This window comes from Symphalangus syndactylus, chromosome 11 (genome assembly GCF_028878055.3).
Source record: "Symphalangus syndactylus isolate Jambi chromosome 11, NHGRI_mSymSyn1-v2.1_pri, whole genome shotgun sequence".
NCBI classification, from domain to species: Eukaryota; Metazoa; Chordata; class Mammalia; order Primates; family Hylobatidae; genus Symphalangus; species Symphalangus syndactylus.
In genome coordinates this window covers 119480184-119497794 of record NC_072433.2, presented here as the reverse complement: position 1 = coordinate 119497794, position 17611 = coordinate 119480184, and the positions used below count along the sequence as shown (strand labels likewise).

The following is a 17611-nucleotide window of genomic DNA, read 5'->3' as shown; positions in this document are numbered from 1 at the left end:
CAAATTCACTGATTCATTCTTTGCCTACTCACATAGCTGTTGACCCCTTCTAGTGAATTGTTCATTTCACTTATTTTACTTCTTAACTCAAAATTTCTAAGTCCTTTTTTAGAATTTCTATTCTTTTATTGACATCTGCTATTAGGAGAGACACTGTTTTCATGCTTTCCTTTAGTTCTTTGCATATGGTTTCTTTTAGCTCTTTCAGTACATTTAAAAACACTTGATTTAAAATCTTAGTCTATTAAATTCAATTCCTGGGCTTCCTCAAGGACAGTTTCTATTAATTATTTTTGCTGTATATGAACCATACTTTTTTCTGTCTTTTCATGGCACGTAATTTTTTTTGTTGAAAACTGGACATTTTTACTGTTATAATGTGACAACTCTGGAAATCACATTCTGCTCCCCTTTCAGGTTTGTTGTCATTGTTTGCTGGTTGTTTTTGTTTTTTGTTGTTGTTGTTTACTTAGTGACCTTTCTGAATTTTTTAAAGTCTGTATTCTTTGTCACGTATCGCCACTGAAGTGACTTTTCCATTAAACTTTTCCACTAGTGGTTGGCTAGTGATGACCGAAATTTCCTTTATACCTACAACAACATAAAAAAAATTCCCAATATCTTCAGATGAGCTCTGTATGTGTTTTGAGGTGTGGCTTTCACACTTAGCCAGGCTGTTTACAACTCTGCCTTAACCTTCCTTTTCTGCTTGCAGAGTCTGGAGGTCAGTCAGAGGTGAGAGTGTAGAGTCTTCTAGGATATTTTCTAAGAATATGTGTGACCTTCTTAGATATCCAGAAAGCTTTTTAAGGCCCTTATTTCTTAAAGTGTTTCCTTCTCCAGCCTTTTTTCTTAAGCTTTTGGTTTGTCTATTATTTCCCTAACTGTTACCATTAGTGAATGCATTTGTTTTTAACTCTGTGCATGTCCATGTGGTTTGTTTGTTTTTCCAAATGCCCCAGGTAGCTGCTTCAGCCCTGAGAGAGTTCTAAGTTAGGTGAAATTAAAGTAAATCTTTAGTGCTCATCCTTCAGGGAGCCAACAGACAGGTCAAAACAGGCAACCACAATCCTTTGAGAGTAAGTTCCATTCTGCTCCCTCTAACACTAAGAACCTATATCAAGAATGCAGGCTGTTGTCTCCAAGGCTGCCACCAAGCCAGGAAACAGAAGAATGGAGCCCAGGTATGTTAAAACACCACAGTGCTTTCCCACTGAGATTTAGCCGTTTTTCTTCTTGATTAAAATTTATTGACCGGACATTGTGGCTCATGCCTGTAATCCCAACACTTTGGGAGGCTGAGGTGTGTGGATCATTTGAAGTCAAGGGTTCAAGACCAGCCTGGCCAACATGGTGAAACCCTGCCTCTACTGAAAATACAAAAATTAGCCGGGCATGGTGGAGGGCACCTGTAGTCCCAGCTACTCAGGAGGCTGAGCAGGAGAATCGCTTGAACCCAGGAGGTGGAGGTTGCCGTGAGCCGAGATCACACCACTGCACTCCAGCCAGGACAACAGGATGAGACTCTCTCTCAAAAAAAAAAAAAAAAAAGAATTTATTTTATTTATTAAACCTTTTATTAGTCTCCAGAGTTCTAATAAAGTTGATTTTGCCAGTTTTTTTCACTATTTTTATGGAAAAAGGAGTTTTGGAGTTCTCTATTCCATTTTTGCTGATACCATTCCTAGATCATTTACATTTAATGGAATTACTGATATGGTTGGATTTGTGTCTACCATTTTAAGGACATTTATTGTGTTTTAAACTTTAGCTGCTTGTATAGTTCTGTTTGTTTTTGTTTTTGTTTTTAGTGGTTGCTCCAGGGATTTCAATATACATATTTATCTTTTCATGGTCTACTTAGAATCAATATTTTACCATTTTAAGTGTAATGTAAAACTTTAGTTTCTTTTATTCTACCCTCTTTATGTTGTAGTTGTCTTAACCATAAAACGTATTTTAAAAAACTCAAGAGCAGCACAGAATGTTGCATTACCTCAGATCTTTACCATTTCTGTTGGTCTTTTTTTCATTCCTGATATTCCATGTTAACTTCTGGTATCATTTCTTATCTGTCTGAAAAACTTCTTGTAGCAATTATTTTATGACAGGTCTGTTATCAAAGAACTCTCTTAGTTTTCCTTCATCTGAAAACGTCTTTATTTCACTCTCACTCCTGAAGCATATTTTCATTAGGTATTCTTGAAATTGTGGAGAGAATGGTGGGTTGATGGTTCTTTTTCTTCATTTTAAAGATGTGATTCCACTTCCTGCTGGTCTCTACAATGAGATTTCCTTATCTCATTGAGAAAGCTGAAGTCATTTGAATTGTTCTCCTATGTGTGATGTGTCATTTTTCTCTAGCAATGGTACATGTATGCTTATATGTATGTATGTGTGTGTGTGTATATATATATATATATGTACATATATTCTTCAGTTTTATGTCCTTTTCCAAATTCAAGATGTTTTTAGTCAATATTTCTTCAAACATTTTTGTCTTCCCTGCACTCTTTCTTCTTTCCTTCTGGGACTCTAATGACATAAATATTAGATCTTTGGTATTGTCTCACTAGTCTCTGAGGTTCTATTCATTTTTTAAAAATCTTTTTCTCACTGTTTTCCTGGTTGGATAATTTCTGTTGGTCTGTCTTCCACTTACTGGCTTCCTCTTTCCTCTCATTTATATTCTGCTCTTGAGTTACCTAGTGAGCACTAAAATTTTGGCTCTTATATTTTATTTTATTTTATTTATTTATTTATTGAGACAGGGTCTTGCTTTGTCACTCAGGCTGTAGTGCAGTGGTGTGATCACGACTCACTGCAGCCTCAAACTCCCAGGTTTGAGCGATTCTCCCATCCCAGCCTCCCAAGTAGCTAGGACCACAGGTTCATGCCAACACACCTAACTTTTTTTTTTTTTTTTTTTTTTAGAGATGGGGTCTCACTTTGTGGCCCAGGCTAGCTTCGCACTCTTGGGCTCAAGTTATCCTCCTGCCTTGGCCTCCCAAAGTGTTAGGATTATAGCGTGAACTACTATGCCCGGCCCTTATATTTTTAAGTTCCAAAACTTTTACTTCCTTATTCTTTATATCTCCTGTTTCTTTGCTGAGACTGTCCATCTTCCATTCATTCCAAGAGGGTTTACTTGGAGCATTTTCATAGTACTACTTTAAAGTCTTTGTTACTTAATTCCAACATCTCATCATTGGTCTCTTTTGATTGTCTTTTCCCACGCAGAATGAGATTTTTCCTGTCATAGGCCAAGAAGATCATACTTTGGTTTTGTATCCTGGACATTTTAAATTTTATGAGACTCTGGGTATTATTTGAACATTGTGGAGACTGTTGATGTTTATATTTTAGCAGGCAATCAATGCAGCTGGGTTTGGGCCACAAGTTCCAACCAGCCTTCTGTGGATTGTAGTTTCAATGTTTGTTCCATTTTCCAAGCCTTTATAGTGCTGTTTAGATCTGTCCTGTATGTGCACCCTCCAGTGGTCAGTTTGAGAAAAGGGTGGTAGTTTATCCTTAGGTTAAGTTCTCAAGTCTTTGGTATGCTAGATCCATGCAAGCTCAGTTTGGAGTTGAGCCCAGGAATTCATAAACAACTTTGTGGGTTCAGTTTCCAGCATTCCTCCCTTTCCGTGATCTCCCTGGTACTTTCTGATTCCCTAGGTCTCCTCCTTTTTGTCCTCTGGCCAGAAATCTGGAGTTTTAGCTACCTTGCTCTGCTTTATACTTCCTGTGACTGTGCCCTCAGCTAGGGTCAACTGGCAAAAGGAGAGAGATATTAAGAGAGAGAGAGAGAGAGAGAGAGAAGGGGAGAAGGAGGGAGACCCTCTTGGGACTTGTCCAACAGACAGTTTTCTCTCCCTTAGAATTTTAGGTGCCTTCAGTCCTCTCATGCCATTGCAACAAGAATGCCAGGGGTCTGAGCCATGAGAGAATGGAGAAAAGAAAAAAAGGTGGTGTAGGGGGTGGCTATTTTCTCACTCTTTCTGAGCATTAGGAGTTCCCTCCCCACTCCTCAAAGCAAAACTAGAGGGCTCTGGGATTCCCACTGTCTGTGCCTGCTGCTCACTTCCAGGTTTCAGGCTGTTTCGACTCTAGCCCAGGGAGTACTAGAGGGAAAAATGGGAAACTCCTCCAATTCTGTGGTACTCCAAATTCTGATTTTTCTTTCCTAATTCATCTGCTACTATTTACTCTTCAGAGTCCTTCATGCATTCTGTACAGGTTCTATTGCTTCACTTAGTGGAAGAGACAGGGTGGAGTGTGTTTACTCTATCTTACCTAAACCTGGAACCTGATGGTAATCCACTGCATAGATACCATAAGCTATTTATCCACTGTCTTGTGGATGGCCATTTTTGTTGTTTCCAGGTTTTGGCTATTATAAATTAAGCTGCTGTAAGCATTCATATCCAAATCTTTGTGTGAGCACACACTTTCCTTTATTGTGGATAAATACTTGGAACTGAATGGCTAGATTGTATGATAGGCATATATTTAGCTATTTAAAAAACTGCCAAATTGCTTTCCAACGTAATCATGTATTGCTTAGTAACAAGGATACAGTCTGAGAAGTGCTTCATTAGGTAATTTTGTCCTTGTGTGAATATCATTGAGTGTACTTGCACAAACCTAGATGGTATAACCTACCACACAGCTAGGCTATATCATATAGCCTATTGCTCCTAGGGTAGAAGCCTGTACAGCAAGTAACTCTGCTGAGCACTGTAGGCGACTGCCACACAAGGGTAAATATTTGTGTATCTAAGCATATCTAAACACAGAAAAGGCACAGTAAAAATATAGTATTGTAATCTCATGAGATCATTGTCATATATGCAGTCTGTCCTTGACCAAAAATCATTATGCAGCACGTGATTGTAATTGTATTATTTTACCTTCCCAGCTGGGCATGGTGGCTCACGCCTGTTATCCCAGCATTTTTGGAGGCCAAAGTGGGAGGATTACTTGAGCTCAGGAGTTCAAGACCAGCCTGGGGAACATAGTGAGACCTTGTCTCTATTAAAAAAGAATTAAAAAGTCAAGAAAAAAATAAATATTTTACATTCCCATCAGCAGCTTAGGAGCATCCCAGTCGTTCCACATCATTGCCAACACTTGGCACAGTTGGTCTTTTTCATTTTAGCCATCCAGGTAGAAGTGTAGTAGCATTTCATCGTGGTTTTAACTTGCATGTCCCTAATGACAAATGATGTTGAGTATCTTTACATGTGTGTATTTACTATTTACATATCATTTTTGGCGAAAAATTCATTCAAATTTTCTGTCCATTAAAAAAGTTGGTTGTCAAGATGGGTGCAGTGGCTCACGCCTGTAATCCCAGCACTTTGGGAGGCTGAGGTGGGTGGATCACCTGAGCTCAGGAGTTTGAGACCACCATCCTGGGCAACACGGTGAAAACCCATCTCTGCTTAAAAGCCAAAAAATTAGCTGGGCGTGGTGACGTGCCTGTAGTCTCAGCTACTCAGGAGGCTGAGGCACGAGAATTGCTTGAGCCCCTGAGGCGAAAGTTGCAGTGAGCTGAGATCGTGCCACTGCACTCCAGCTTCGGCTACAGAGTGAGTATCTGTCTCAAAAAACAAAAACAAAAACAAAAACAAACAAAAAAAAACTTGCGTTGCCTCATTGAGTTGTAAGCATTCTTTACATATGCTAGATACATACCCTTTACTAGATATATGTTTTGCAAATATTTTCTCCTATTCGGAGCCACCACGTTTTATTCATCTCTGTGTGTCCTCCCCTCCATACTCTGCCTGGGTTCATTCCCCATTCTCATCATTGCCACCAGCACCACTCTAGTTCATCCCTGCTACTCCAGTCTCCCCAGTGGTCTCCTTATTTCCATACTTGTGCCACTGCAGCCCAGTCTGCAAACAGCAGCCAGTGAGCTTTCTAAAATGCACACTAAGCCAGGCACAGTGATGAGCACCTATAATCCGAACTACTCAGGACGCTGAGGCAGGATAAATGCTTGAGCTCAGGAGTTCGAGACCAGCCTAGGCAACATTTTTCCAACTAAAAAAATGAAAAACAGAAAACTTAAAAGTTTAAAAATAAGTAAAATGCACACTGGCCCATTTCACCCAGTGCATAAGGCCCAAGCCCCTGACCAGAGGCCCCAAATGCCCACCTTATCTGACCCCTTCCTACCTTATGAGCTGCATGTTCTATCATTCATCTTCTATCATTCACCTCCTTGCCCACCATGCTGCAGCCACACCAATCTTTTCCTGCAAACAGACTGAGCTTGTTCTTTTCCCAAGGCCTTGGCACTAGCTATTCCCTCTGCCTGGAATGCGCTTCCCCTTGTTCTGCACATTTTCGCCCCTCCTGTCACTTAGAGAACTAAAATGTCACCTCCTCAGATAGACAGTCCTAGAGTGCCAATCTAATGTGACCACCTCTGTACTCTGTATGATATCATGCTATTTTATTTCTCAGAATAATTACCACGATGTGACACTTTCCTTGTTTATTTGTGTGTTGTCTGCCTCCACCAGTATATGAGTGTCATAAGAACAGGGGTGTTGCCTTATTCATTTCTGTATCTCTAGGGTCTAGAGCCATGTCTGGCACATAGTATGGGCTCAATAAATTCTTGTCGAATGCCTATGCCCACAGCACCTACTTCTGTGCCTAGCATCTGGGCACAGAGTAAATGTGAATGTGTCAAGTAATCCACTCCCAATGGGCCACCAGTGGTCAATAAGCATTTCTGGGCTAGAAGAGAGAGGAAAAAGATATACATACAGGAAAATGACAAGAAAAAATGAGCAGAGAAGACTAAAAGAGAAGATCGATTCCTCCAGAAGTGTCTTGGGAGCTTTATGACACAACTACCACTTCTCTGGTCCTAGTGTTGGCTGCCACCCAAGGGAGGGTCAGGCTTCCCTTGGCTGCTGGGGCTGTTAGGTCCACACAGAACACACACAAGAATACAATACAGTTGGCAGTGCAGCTCAGAGGCCTTCCTGAGGCCTGCTTGTCCAAGGAAATTGGACCCTTTTGACCTCAACTGTTGTTTACTCTGCTCCTGTACTTCCTGGTGGCTGCAAGTTGATTTTCCCACCCCATCAGCCTCAGCATGGCAGCCCAGCCCTCCCATGCCTGATGACAGCTTGTTGCATCTATGGCTCCCACCTGCTCTCAGGCTGTGTGGCACTAGGGCTGCTAGCTGAGCATGGCATCTGGGGTGCGTGGGCAGTTTTGGCAGCCAAACCGGTTTTTTCTCTTTGTGGACTCTCCGGGAGGCCTCATCTCTCCCTGAGAGCCCGGTAGGTGAGGGTCTGAGGGTGGCGTGTGGAGCTCACATTGTCCTGGTGAATCAAGATGGCTGCTGAGCTCACATTCAGGGCATGGGAAGGAGCAGCTCTCATGAGCACCAGGCCCACATGAGTCATAGGGAGAACAGCAGCCATCTACACCATTGGCCTGGGAAAGAAGTTTCCCTGGGGTAGGGCAAGGCCCCGGTCTTCACTGTAATCAAGAGCCATGATGTAAGTAAACTCCTAGAAGCACTGGCTTCTTATCTGAGGTGAGGACTCCAGGTGCCAGGGTCATGCAGGGCAGGATTTGGCAGGGAAGGCCACTCTCTCTGTTTTGCGGCAGAAACTTTTCTGGGAAGTGGCTGCCCAGGGCATGGCCCTGCTTGTGGCTGTGTCTGCCTGGACTTCGTGGCTCACAGCTGAAAGGTCAAGGTGGCATACACTGGGTCCTCTCACTCCTCTGTCCACTGGGCACCTCATCCAGCACTCCGAGGTGGTCCTTGTGCCTGAGCCATGGGCCTAGAGCTCAGGAAAAGAGTGTGTCTAACCGGGTTTGCATCTGAAGAGCCAGGCAGCTGCTCAGGGACGCTCTGAGATTTTGTTCTGCGGATGTGTCGCTGCCTCTATTCCTAGCCTTGGATAGTTGTGGGAGGAATTTTAGGGACAACTCCTCTTTTTAGGGTGCCTGGGGCGCTACCCTGTCTCAGGCCTAGCTCTCAGCCCTCAGTCTTGGCCAAATCCTCTGTGGGGCCAGGGGGCTTGCTCAGGGGGAATCTGATGGAGTTCCTGAGCCCACCTGAGAAGAACAGTGCTCAGCAGAGGATGCAGGCCTTCCTGGGCCATGATGCTGTAGGAGAAGGCAGGGACTCCCACGAGAGCCAGCCTCCCTCAGCAGTTACCTTAGAAACCCCCATTTCTGCCTTTGCTTGTGTCCTGGCCTCTCTGGCATCTGTTCAAAGGCTACTGATCAGGAAATAGGTGCTCGGTTTACCAGGTGGCACCTGCTTATCTGCCGTAGCCAAAGTCCATCCTGAATTCCTGCCCCCACCCTTTCCCGCAGCATTGTGCCTTCACCCTTCTCTTTCTCCAAGACCCCTAAACTTCCACCTGCTAGAGGAGGGAAAGGGGCTGGTTTTCCATATTAGCCAGCAGGGGGTGCTGTTGCCATAGGGTCAGAGCTTCTAGGGGTGTGGGCTGGGGAACCAAGCTGCTAATCCCCTGGGGAGCACCTACGGGTGGCCCCTGGTCTTGCTGGGCAGACAGCAGGGGGATGATGGACTGACAGACATGCCCCGTCCAGCAGTGGGGACACCCTTATCACCTCCTTCCTGCTGTGCCCAGGCATCCAAAGGGCAAGTGTCCAAAGGGCAAGGCTGAGCAGTCTCAGGACATGATTGTGAGTTCTAGCTGTGGTCTCCAGTGGCCTGGGCCTTCCTGGGGCAGCCTGTGGCTTCTTCACCTGCTGCCCTACTCTCTTTAGCTCAGTGTCCTTGGTTCCCTAGACTCATAACCTAGGACAGAAGCCAATGCCTAAGATCTTGTTTTGGCCCTGGCTGTGGACATACAGACTTCTAGGCAGAATGGGGGATCTCCTACACTTCTCCCAGAATGGGGCACCCAGGGAGGGCCTGGGATGGGTCCTGCTCCAGCCAGTCTCATGTCCTGGCAAATCCTGTCATCTGATTCTGCTCTCAACTAGGCCTATCTCTCTCTATCCCCTATGGCCACAGCCCTAATATGCCTGGATCACTTGAGCTGCCTCTAGTCTACCCCCCAGCCTCCAGTGTGCAGAAGGGACCAGATAGGGTGGAGCAAGCAGGCAGGGCAGGTGCTTAGGGTGAAACCTTTAAGGAGACACTCGTCGTCAGACTCACACAAGTATAGGGTTGGCCCCTGAGAGCGAGGACCTCCTTAAATGTTGTGCCCTTAGGAAACTATCTCACCCTAGTCTTGCCCTGGTGTGCCACAGGCGTAATCCTCTGTAGCAGCCACAGAGAGTTTTCTAAAGCATAGGTCAGGCCACCAGTGGCCCTCACAAGACCTGCCCTAGCATTTAATTCAACAGACATCTGATGACAGACCCTCGTCTGGGCCTTGGCTCCGGAAAGGGAGGCAACATCAGTCCAGCCCTGAGCAGCCTCTGTCTACCAGGATAGAGTCCTCTCTTGAGCACAGCATCCAGGCTCTTCAGAGTGTGGCCCCTACTGGCTGGTCCAGCCTCAGCTTCTGGGGCAGCTACTCCAGGCCACACCAAAAGCGAGATCCGTTCTGCACTTCTGGGCTGCCAAGCCTTTCTGTGGGCTGTTTTCACATTCTGGAATGCCCTCCCCTACTAGTAGCCTATTAACCTTTGACTCATCCTTTGAGGCCTTGCTGAACTGTCCCCTCCTCAGAGTAGTCATCTGTGAACATGACTGAGATAGCCTGCTCAGTCTCCCTACTCCCAGCATCTCTGCCTCTTTGCCTCTTACTCGAGGTTTCACACACGTCTCGCACTGCAATCAGAGCACACTTACTAAGTGCCTACTGCCTGAGAGCAATGTGCTGGGGGCCAGAGTGGGGGTGTGGGGGTGGCTCTGAGCATCCTCTTCCCTTGGAGAGCTCACATGCAGGTTAGTAGTGGAGACCATAGTGCTTAGTTCTAAGTCCCGTCACAGGGCCAGCATAGGCCCAAGGCTGAGCAGCATTCCAGGACCATCAGCTGTCCCTAAATCTTTAGCCTTCTGGAGTCACCTCCTCCACTAAAAGCAAAGCATAATACACTCATGCCCCAGCCCATGGGGCTTTGGGAAGCCCTCTCCAATATTCACGCGGATTCTCAAGGAAGAAATAATGGCTTTTGCTTCCTGGAGGTGACTAGTCACCAGAGGCCTCCTGGCTTAGAGCTCCCAGCATACCCTTGTCCACTTTGCTCCCAATTATGCACCCAGACCTTTAAACACTCCCAGTGCAGCAATTCATGCTGGCTATCTGATGTGATGACACATTCACTGTGGTTTGTCACCTGTCAAGGTGGAGGGCAGTCATGCTTTCTCCCACACCATCCAGGCAGGTGGGTCTCTGCTGACCCTTTGCTCCTCTCGCCAGTCAATCAGTCAGTTGGTCAATAGATGCTTTCCTAAGAACTCACTCATGCAGAGAAAAAAACTGGAATCTTTCACACCTGGCTGAGGTCCTATCTAAATTTCTTTGTGGACCTACTTTCCAGGAGAGGAATGGAACAGCCAGCTAATGTTAACAGCTCCTTTCCCCTGTTCTGTGTCTGGGTGGCCCTTGCCACTAGGCTCCCAGTCTCTGCAGGACTTTGAGGGGCCACACATGTGAAGAGGGCTATGGGAAAGGGAGCAGAGGTCCCCTTGGAGAGATGGGACCTGGCAGAAACAACCACAGCGCTGCTTGGAGAAGCCACATCCTTCCTTCCCTCCTTCTGGGGCACCCACCAGTTTCTGTGGAAATTGTCTTATTGCAAAGACCATCTTGGGGAAAATGTGCATGCTGCTGAGGCCATCTGAATCCACCATCCATATTCCTATCTATCCATCTGTCTGTTCGTCCATCCATCCATCCATCCATCCATCCATCCATCCAACCATGTCACACTGGTTCATGGGGCACCTGCTCTCTGCTCAGCTGAGGCTGGCTCCTAAGGCTACAGCAGTGAACAGGGCCGAGCACCCGCAGGGACACCTGTTCTCCTGCCTCTGCCCTGCTTTCCTTCCATAAATATAACAATAACTCAGCATTTGCTGAGTCCAGACCACAAAGACACATTCCTGTGGGTATTTATTAGCTTGAGCTACATCTACCGTTTCTAAGATGTAACATCAAATGGAGCCCAACACAGACATTCGGAGGACCAGGTCCTCTCCCAGGTCAAATTTATGGGCTAGGATTAGAGTTGGGTTCCCTGGATCAAAAATACTATTTGGACTGAGCAGAGGACCAGCATCACTGTTTCTAAACCTGGGCCACAGGAGAAAGAAGGGACAACAACCTATTTGATCTGGGGCCTCACTAAAAGCTGCCATGATTGCTGGGCCCCTCCATGACACTCCTTCACTCTCCTGAGCCTCATTTCCAGGGCTGCCCCTGGAGTTGGGATTCCCAGGTTGAGTCACCAGGGTTGCCAGGAGCTCATGGCACAAGCTCCACTCTTGCAGTATTTGGACTTTCCCTGGCCCTCTCCCAGGCCAGCCACCCTGATCCTAAGCCTAGGCTGGTGAAAGTCAATGTTGGCCCATACAGGGATGCTAGGGAGGTCTTTCTGCCTCTCCTTCCACTGGCTAGCTGGCTGCTTCCAGAATAGCCACCACTGCTACCTGCCCCAGCCTCAGCTCTTCTGGGCTGAGGGAGCTCCACTTAGTCTGATTTATGTCTTTCCAAGAGCCATGGTCTCAGGGCCATAAGGAAAGAGACCCTTACCATAGACTTGTGGTCTCAAAGGCATGCATTTAGGAAACACGGGCTTGCCGGTGACACTGTCCACCTTGACCCCAGGTACTGCTGTGGGCTGCAGAGATCAGGGAGGGTACTGGACTCTCCCTCTGCAGCCCAAACTCCCAGCCTTCTTGTCTCAGATCCAGGGCTAACCCACCATAATCCCTGGCCTGAGCTCCAAGCCCTGGGGAGGGAAGGAAGTGGCTGACCCCACGGCCAGCATTCCTCTGTGATGACTACAGTCCGCCTTCTGCCCAGCCACCCCAGCTGGAAGGCAGTTCTCAGGGAACTACAAGGGAAGCCCCTCCCACAAAAGCCAAGGCCTCTCCTGCAGAGTGGGGCTTCCTTCAAGTGGGGACATGGCAGGACCTGAGTGGGCTAGGGGTCCTGTGGGGGGGCAGGTCAGAAGACCCCAGAGATGCCTCGAACTCACCCTACTCCTTTTCTCACTTAGTAAACAGTCACAAGCCCCCCGTGGAGGCAGGCTGGCGGGTTCTACATCCAGGAGACTAGACCAGACAGTCAGGGCTCACTCTCCAGGGCTCCAAGTCACGTTCGGGGAAATCCTCCAACAAATAAGCAAAAGAGGACACTACGGAGGTGATCTCAGTAAGGAGACCTCATCATATAAGGACAATAAGATGGGATGTGACAGTGAGGGGACAGCTGGGGACCTCAGCCATTTGAGGGGATATCCCAATTCCTCAGATCCCACCTGCCTGCTCACAGTCCCCTCTTTCCCCGCGTGCACACCCTCAAACCCCTCAGCTTGTAGAACTCCTCCCTCATTCCCTAAAGGCCACCCTGCAGGCAGGTCCATCCTTCACACCCCCACCCTCAGCATGAACACCATCCGGAGAGGGCTGGGGGCAGGTGCATTCAGGTGGGGCTTTTCCGGGGCCGGTTTTCCCCGGCTCCCGCTGGAACTTCCAGCTGGCCACTGGCCGGTAACACTGGACGCCCGCCCGTCCCCCGGCCCCCGCCGCTGCGCAGACCTCAGCGCTCCCGGTGTGGTTCGGTTCCCGGAAACTCCTCGATTTCCCTCTTGCCGCCGCGTTTGCAAGAAACCGAAACCCAGGCTCCGCCCCTCCGGCGCGGCCCCGCGGAACCCGGCGATGGGGCTGACCCCTACTGGATGGCCGGACCCAAGCCCTCCCATACCCGGCCCCTGCGCCCCGCCCCACCGCCAGCTGCAAGGCTCAGGCGGAGGTGGGAGTCGTCTGAGTGCCTGCGCGCCGACCCCCCGGCGGGCAGCATCCGTCCAGCCGCTCAGCACCACTCGCGCCTCCAATGGGAGGGCCGCAGGTCTAACTCAAGTCTCAGACTGCAACGGATGGCAGTGCCCCGGCAAGGGACGCAACGCGGCCTTCCCCTGCGGCAATTTACAAGCGGGCGCCTTTTCTGTGCATCGCCTATGTCCCTGCCAAACCGAGCAGAAGGGGAAGGTGGGGGGGAGCAGGGAAGAGGGAAGTGCAGAGGTGTTCGTGGAAAGCTCTGCACCCCGATTGTTGCTAGCTCCATCTCGCAGGGGGAGATAATGGGCACAGAGAAGTTTAGCAACTTGCCTGAGGTCACACAGCCTGTAGCTGCTGACCCGGCTGCAAACCCATGGCCTATAGCAAGAGGCTGGGCGGGGAAGGAGGAGGAAGTGCCTTGGTCGCGGGCAGGTGAGCCGCCTGGCGCGGGGGGGGCTGCCAGCTTGCTGGGGGTAAGGGTGGAAGTGGGGTGGGGAGGAATAGGTGGGGAGGAGGCGGGCAGCCACCAGGGCTGGGAGGATTTGCTGTTCTCCTGCTGGCCCTCCCTTTCCAGGAAGCCGGCCAGCTTGGAGCCGGCTGCTCACCCCGACTCACCCCCCGCCTGGGCGGAGCAGGAATGTGGAAGTTGGCCCGAAAGGACTGTGCCCCCTCCCCGTCAAACACCCCCCCGCGTCCCCCACCAAGTTCTGGCCGGGGGCTGTGGAGCGTGGGTCACCTGGGGGCGAAGAACTCCACATCACGGTGAAGTGGAGGCGCTGCAGCCCCCACAAAGACCAAGAAGCCTGCCAGGGGCGCCCCGGGCGAACGGCAGTGGGCGTGGGCCGTTCTGCAGCACCCATTGGCGCGGGGGAGGAGAGTGCTGATCCCATCAAGCCCCGCTCCAGGTCGCGACCGCTGGGCCTGGCCCGGGAGCCTCCCCCGGCCTCGGGGCCCCATGGGACTGACAGGGGGCTGAGTTCTCTTTCCTCCCAACGGCGGTGTTTATAAGAAATGAAGCTCCGCAGCGGCCATCAGCGGCAGCCCACACTGTCACCCCGCCCCGCTCTCAGGGGGTTCCGGAACAGCCTTGAGCACTGGAGCAATTCCTTGGCTCAGTATTCTATCATGACCCCCTAGTGATTTCCCAGCCAGCTTCAGCCCCACATTCTGCATTTAGGAATTTTATAACAGTGCAACGTTTATTCTGCTGTGTCATACAGCATATTTTGCCAAATCTTTGAGAGGGGAGGGGCTGGTCTGGTGCCCCAGTGTATCTCCAGGACCAAACCTGGGGTTGACCAAAAAGCAGGCCTGCATGCGATTCATACGTGTTGAATGAATTAAGGGACTTTCTTTCTCTCCAATTAGGCTCCTTGCAGGCAGGGTGATGACCCTTGGATTCTGCCTTCAAGCTTTTGGATGCTTTTATTTCTGGCTTGTGTTCTGCAATTCACAGTTTAGGACTGCCTGCCTCCCAGGTTTCTGTGAAAATAGAGATGAAGGCTTTCAGCATTTCAGAGAGCCCTACTACTTCTGGACCTGGAACCTGGAAGGCATGCTGGGGGGTTTATCTGCTTTGGGGACCGTGGCCCCCTCTCTGGGTAGCAGGCTCCACAGGTAGCAGGTCTCCCAGTCAAAAACCTAGTTCAGGTCGGGCACCGTGCCTCATGCCTGTAATCCCAGCACTTTGGGAGACCAAGGCGGTGGATCACCTGAGGTCAGGAGTTGGAGAACAACCTGGCCAACATGGTGAAACCCCATCTCTACCAAAAATACAAAAATTAGCTGGGCTGGCGGCGGGTGCCTGTAATCCCAGCTACTTGGGAGGCTGAGGCAGGAGAATTGCTGAACTCCTCGAGGTAGAGGTTGCAGTGAGCTGAGATCACATCACTGCATCCAGCCTGGGTAACAGAGTGAGACTCCGTCTCAAAAAAAACAAAACAAAAAAACACCTAGTTTAAACCTCACTGGCACCCGCACCTCAGCTCTCACAAACTCTCATTTCTGAGCACACACTCATCTCTATCAGCAGAGGATTTAACCACAGGTTGCCAAGAAATGTCTGTATCTGACAGAATTCATAATCTGAGATAGAAAGAACATTAAACTCCAGAGGAAGAGGGGTCATGCATCAACTTAACTAGGATTTACTGAGTGCCTACCATGGTAGCCACTCTTCCGGGGAGTGCAAGGATGGCAGTATCACCTTAGTGTGGTCTGTGTGGCCCTGTACATTGATGTGTGTGTGCATGGTGACATGTCGGGAGCCATGCTTCTGGGCTTCAGGACTAACTGCAGCCCACTCAGGGGGTGAACAGTGTTTTGAGAGCCTGAGGGAGGGGACTGGGGACAAGAATGGTCTGTCAGGGTAGAGGCTCCCACAGGGTGTGTGAATGTGTGTGTGAGATGATCTTGCCTTCAGCATCCTGATTGCAGAAGTCACTTCAAAGGAGGCCCTGCCAGCCAGTTAGCCTCCTCTTGCCAGCACAGAAAAATCCAGGCCCCAATACAGAGAGGCCACACAATGAATTCACACTCACTGAGTGAGGCTATGGATGAGAGGCATCTGTAAGGAAGACCTTGCACAGTGCAGGGTGCTGGCTACCCTCAGCTGACCCCTAGCTCGCTTCAGCTGCTGGGCATGAGTAGCCTGCTTCGATTTCTCACAGAAAACATGCAGAGTTCTTTTTCTCACAGAAAAAACGTAGAGTTTGTTCCCCAGAGTTTGTTCCCACCACGTAGAAAATGACCAGTGGTGAAAAGGCAACACACGAAAGTTAAGGACCAAAGGGTCCAAGGAGGGAAAAGAAAGGACTTCTGGTTGGTTGCTTTGTGGGCATTTTGAAGAGATCAGGCATATGCTCCGGGCCTTAAAAAAAGACACAGAGATTGAAGTGGTGGGGTAGGCAAGGGAGAGAGAGATTGAGAGAGGGCAAGTATTGCCAAGTATCCTGAGGAGACAGGGATGAGGGGACAAACACAGCGTGTTCAGATAATGGAAATACAGTGAAAGGTTCATGCGTTCCTGTTCATACATTTCATTTGACTTATGTCTTACAGTTTGGAAATACTTTTGATAGTCTAATTTTACAATTAGAAGAGATGGAGAGAGATTATCTCTATTTTACAGATGAGAAAACTGAGCCCCAGAGAGGGACAGTAACTTGCTAAGATCACATAGCAAGTGGAAAAAGCACAGTAAGAACCCAGGCTTTCAGACTCAAATCCTGTGTTCTCTTTTCATCCCCCTTTAGTTTCATCTTCCCTACTGCCAAGGGTAGGGAAGCTGTCAGGGACAGAAGGTTGGAATGGGACCCCAGGACCAGACTGAGCAGACATTTGAATGTGGGGCTGAATGTAGGGGAGCTCAGAAGGCTCCTGGGTTGCCCCGAGTGTTAGGGAGATCATCCGAGTTAGTGAGATCATTCCAGTGTAGAGGAACCATCTTTCCCATCTACCTGGGCAGGACTAATAGGCAGGGAGGCCCAAGAGGAGGTTGGGGCAACAATAGTCTGGTCCTGGACTATGAAATCACAACCTGATACAGGGAAGGAAGACCCAGAAGACCAGGTGGGAAAGAAAAGGGCTGGCTCCGAATTACTAAGAGCCTACAGGAGCCTATGTGTTCTACTGGGGATCACAGAATGTTCTACATCTTAGAGTGTGATTCATCAAAAGCCATTAAAATAAAAATGTTGGGTACTTCAACATGGCTTAGCTTTATTTCACTGATTCGGAGTATAGCACCCCTAGTCATAATAAGCATATTCTTACTGGCTTCAAAATAAAATAAAAATCCCTAGGTTAAAAAAAAAAAAAGCTCAAAGATGTAAATGTAAATGACAGTTTCATTGGTAAATCCTAACTGGGGAATTTCTCCTAAGCAAAAAATTATTGATGTGCACAAAGATTTAGCTAATAGTGTTGTTTGTATTATGAAAAAATGGAAATAACCTAACTGTCCTACAATAGGGGATTAATTGGGTAAATTTTTATTTATCCTTATGAAAGAATAATATATACCTATTACGAATGATATTGCATAAGTACATTTCATGACATGGAAAGATGCTCATTATGGCTAAATATACATATGCATATACAGGTATATTTATACCTGTATCCGTGAATTAAAATTAAGTTTTTGTTTTAAAGCACTTTTTATAGTGTCCTGTTGCCTTCACAGGGTCACTGTGGTCAACTTATCAGACCACAAGGATGCAAACTTCCTTTCCCTAATCTCATCCTGAATTTTCCAGTGGGTGTGTCAGGTTCTCAGGGGAAGGACAAGCATCTATTTGCTGTACCAAGAAAGGATCCCACAACTCAGGAGTCACTTGTTTTCTCTTATTCTTGCTCAGAAGGTCTTCGTCCCTGTAGCAAGTCCCTACTTCCATTTGTCACTTAAAGTACCCCAAACCCCATCTTTCCATTCCAGAGTGTCATTGCCCTCCACTTTGCTTAACACTCAGTTAGGTTCCTTCCTCAGTTTCTCCTACCTCCTTTCCTCTCCTAGCTCCTGACCCACCTCTATCTGGTAGATAGTTTTGCCTATTCCTGCTGGTATCCTGGGAACTAGGTTTGGCATTGGTCACAGGACTCAATTTGCAATGCGCCAGAATGGGATTAACCCAT

The 17611-nt window shown here is 48.2% G+C and overlaps 1 protein-coding gene across 1 annotated transcript in view; it reads left to right on the top strand.

Annotated features, from left to right (window-relative positions):
- LOC134731776 (uncharacterized) overlaps positions 1-17133 on the top strand; it is a 28556-nt gene extending 11423 nt beyond the window's left edge. Inside the window, exons 4-5 of the mRNA XM_063612594.1 lie at positions 12552-13408; positions 13551-17133. Of these exons, the coding sequence (XP_063468664.1) occupies positions 12552-13408; positions 13551-13984 (1291 nt within the window). The 3' untranslated portion in view covers positions 13985-17133. The remainder of the gene's footprint in view (positions 1-12551; positions 13409-13550) is intronic.
- Positions 17134-17611: the final 478 nt, after the last annotated feature.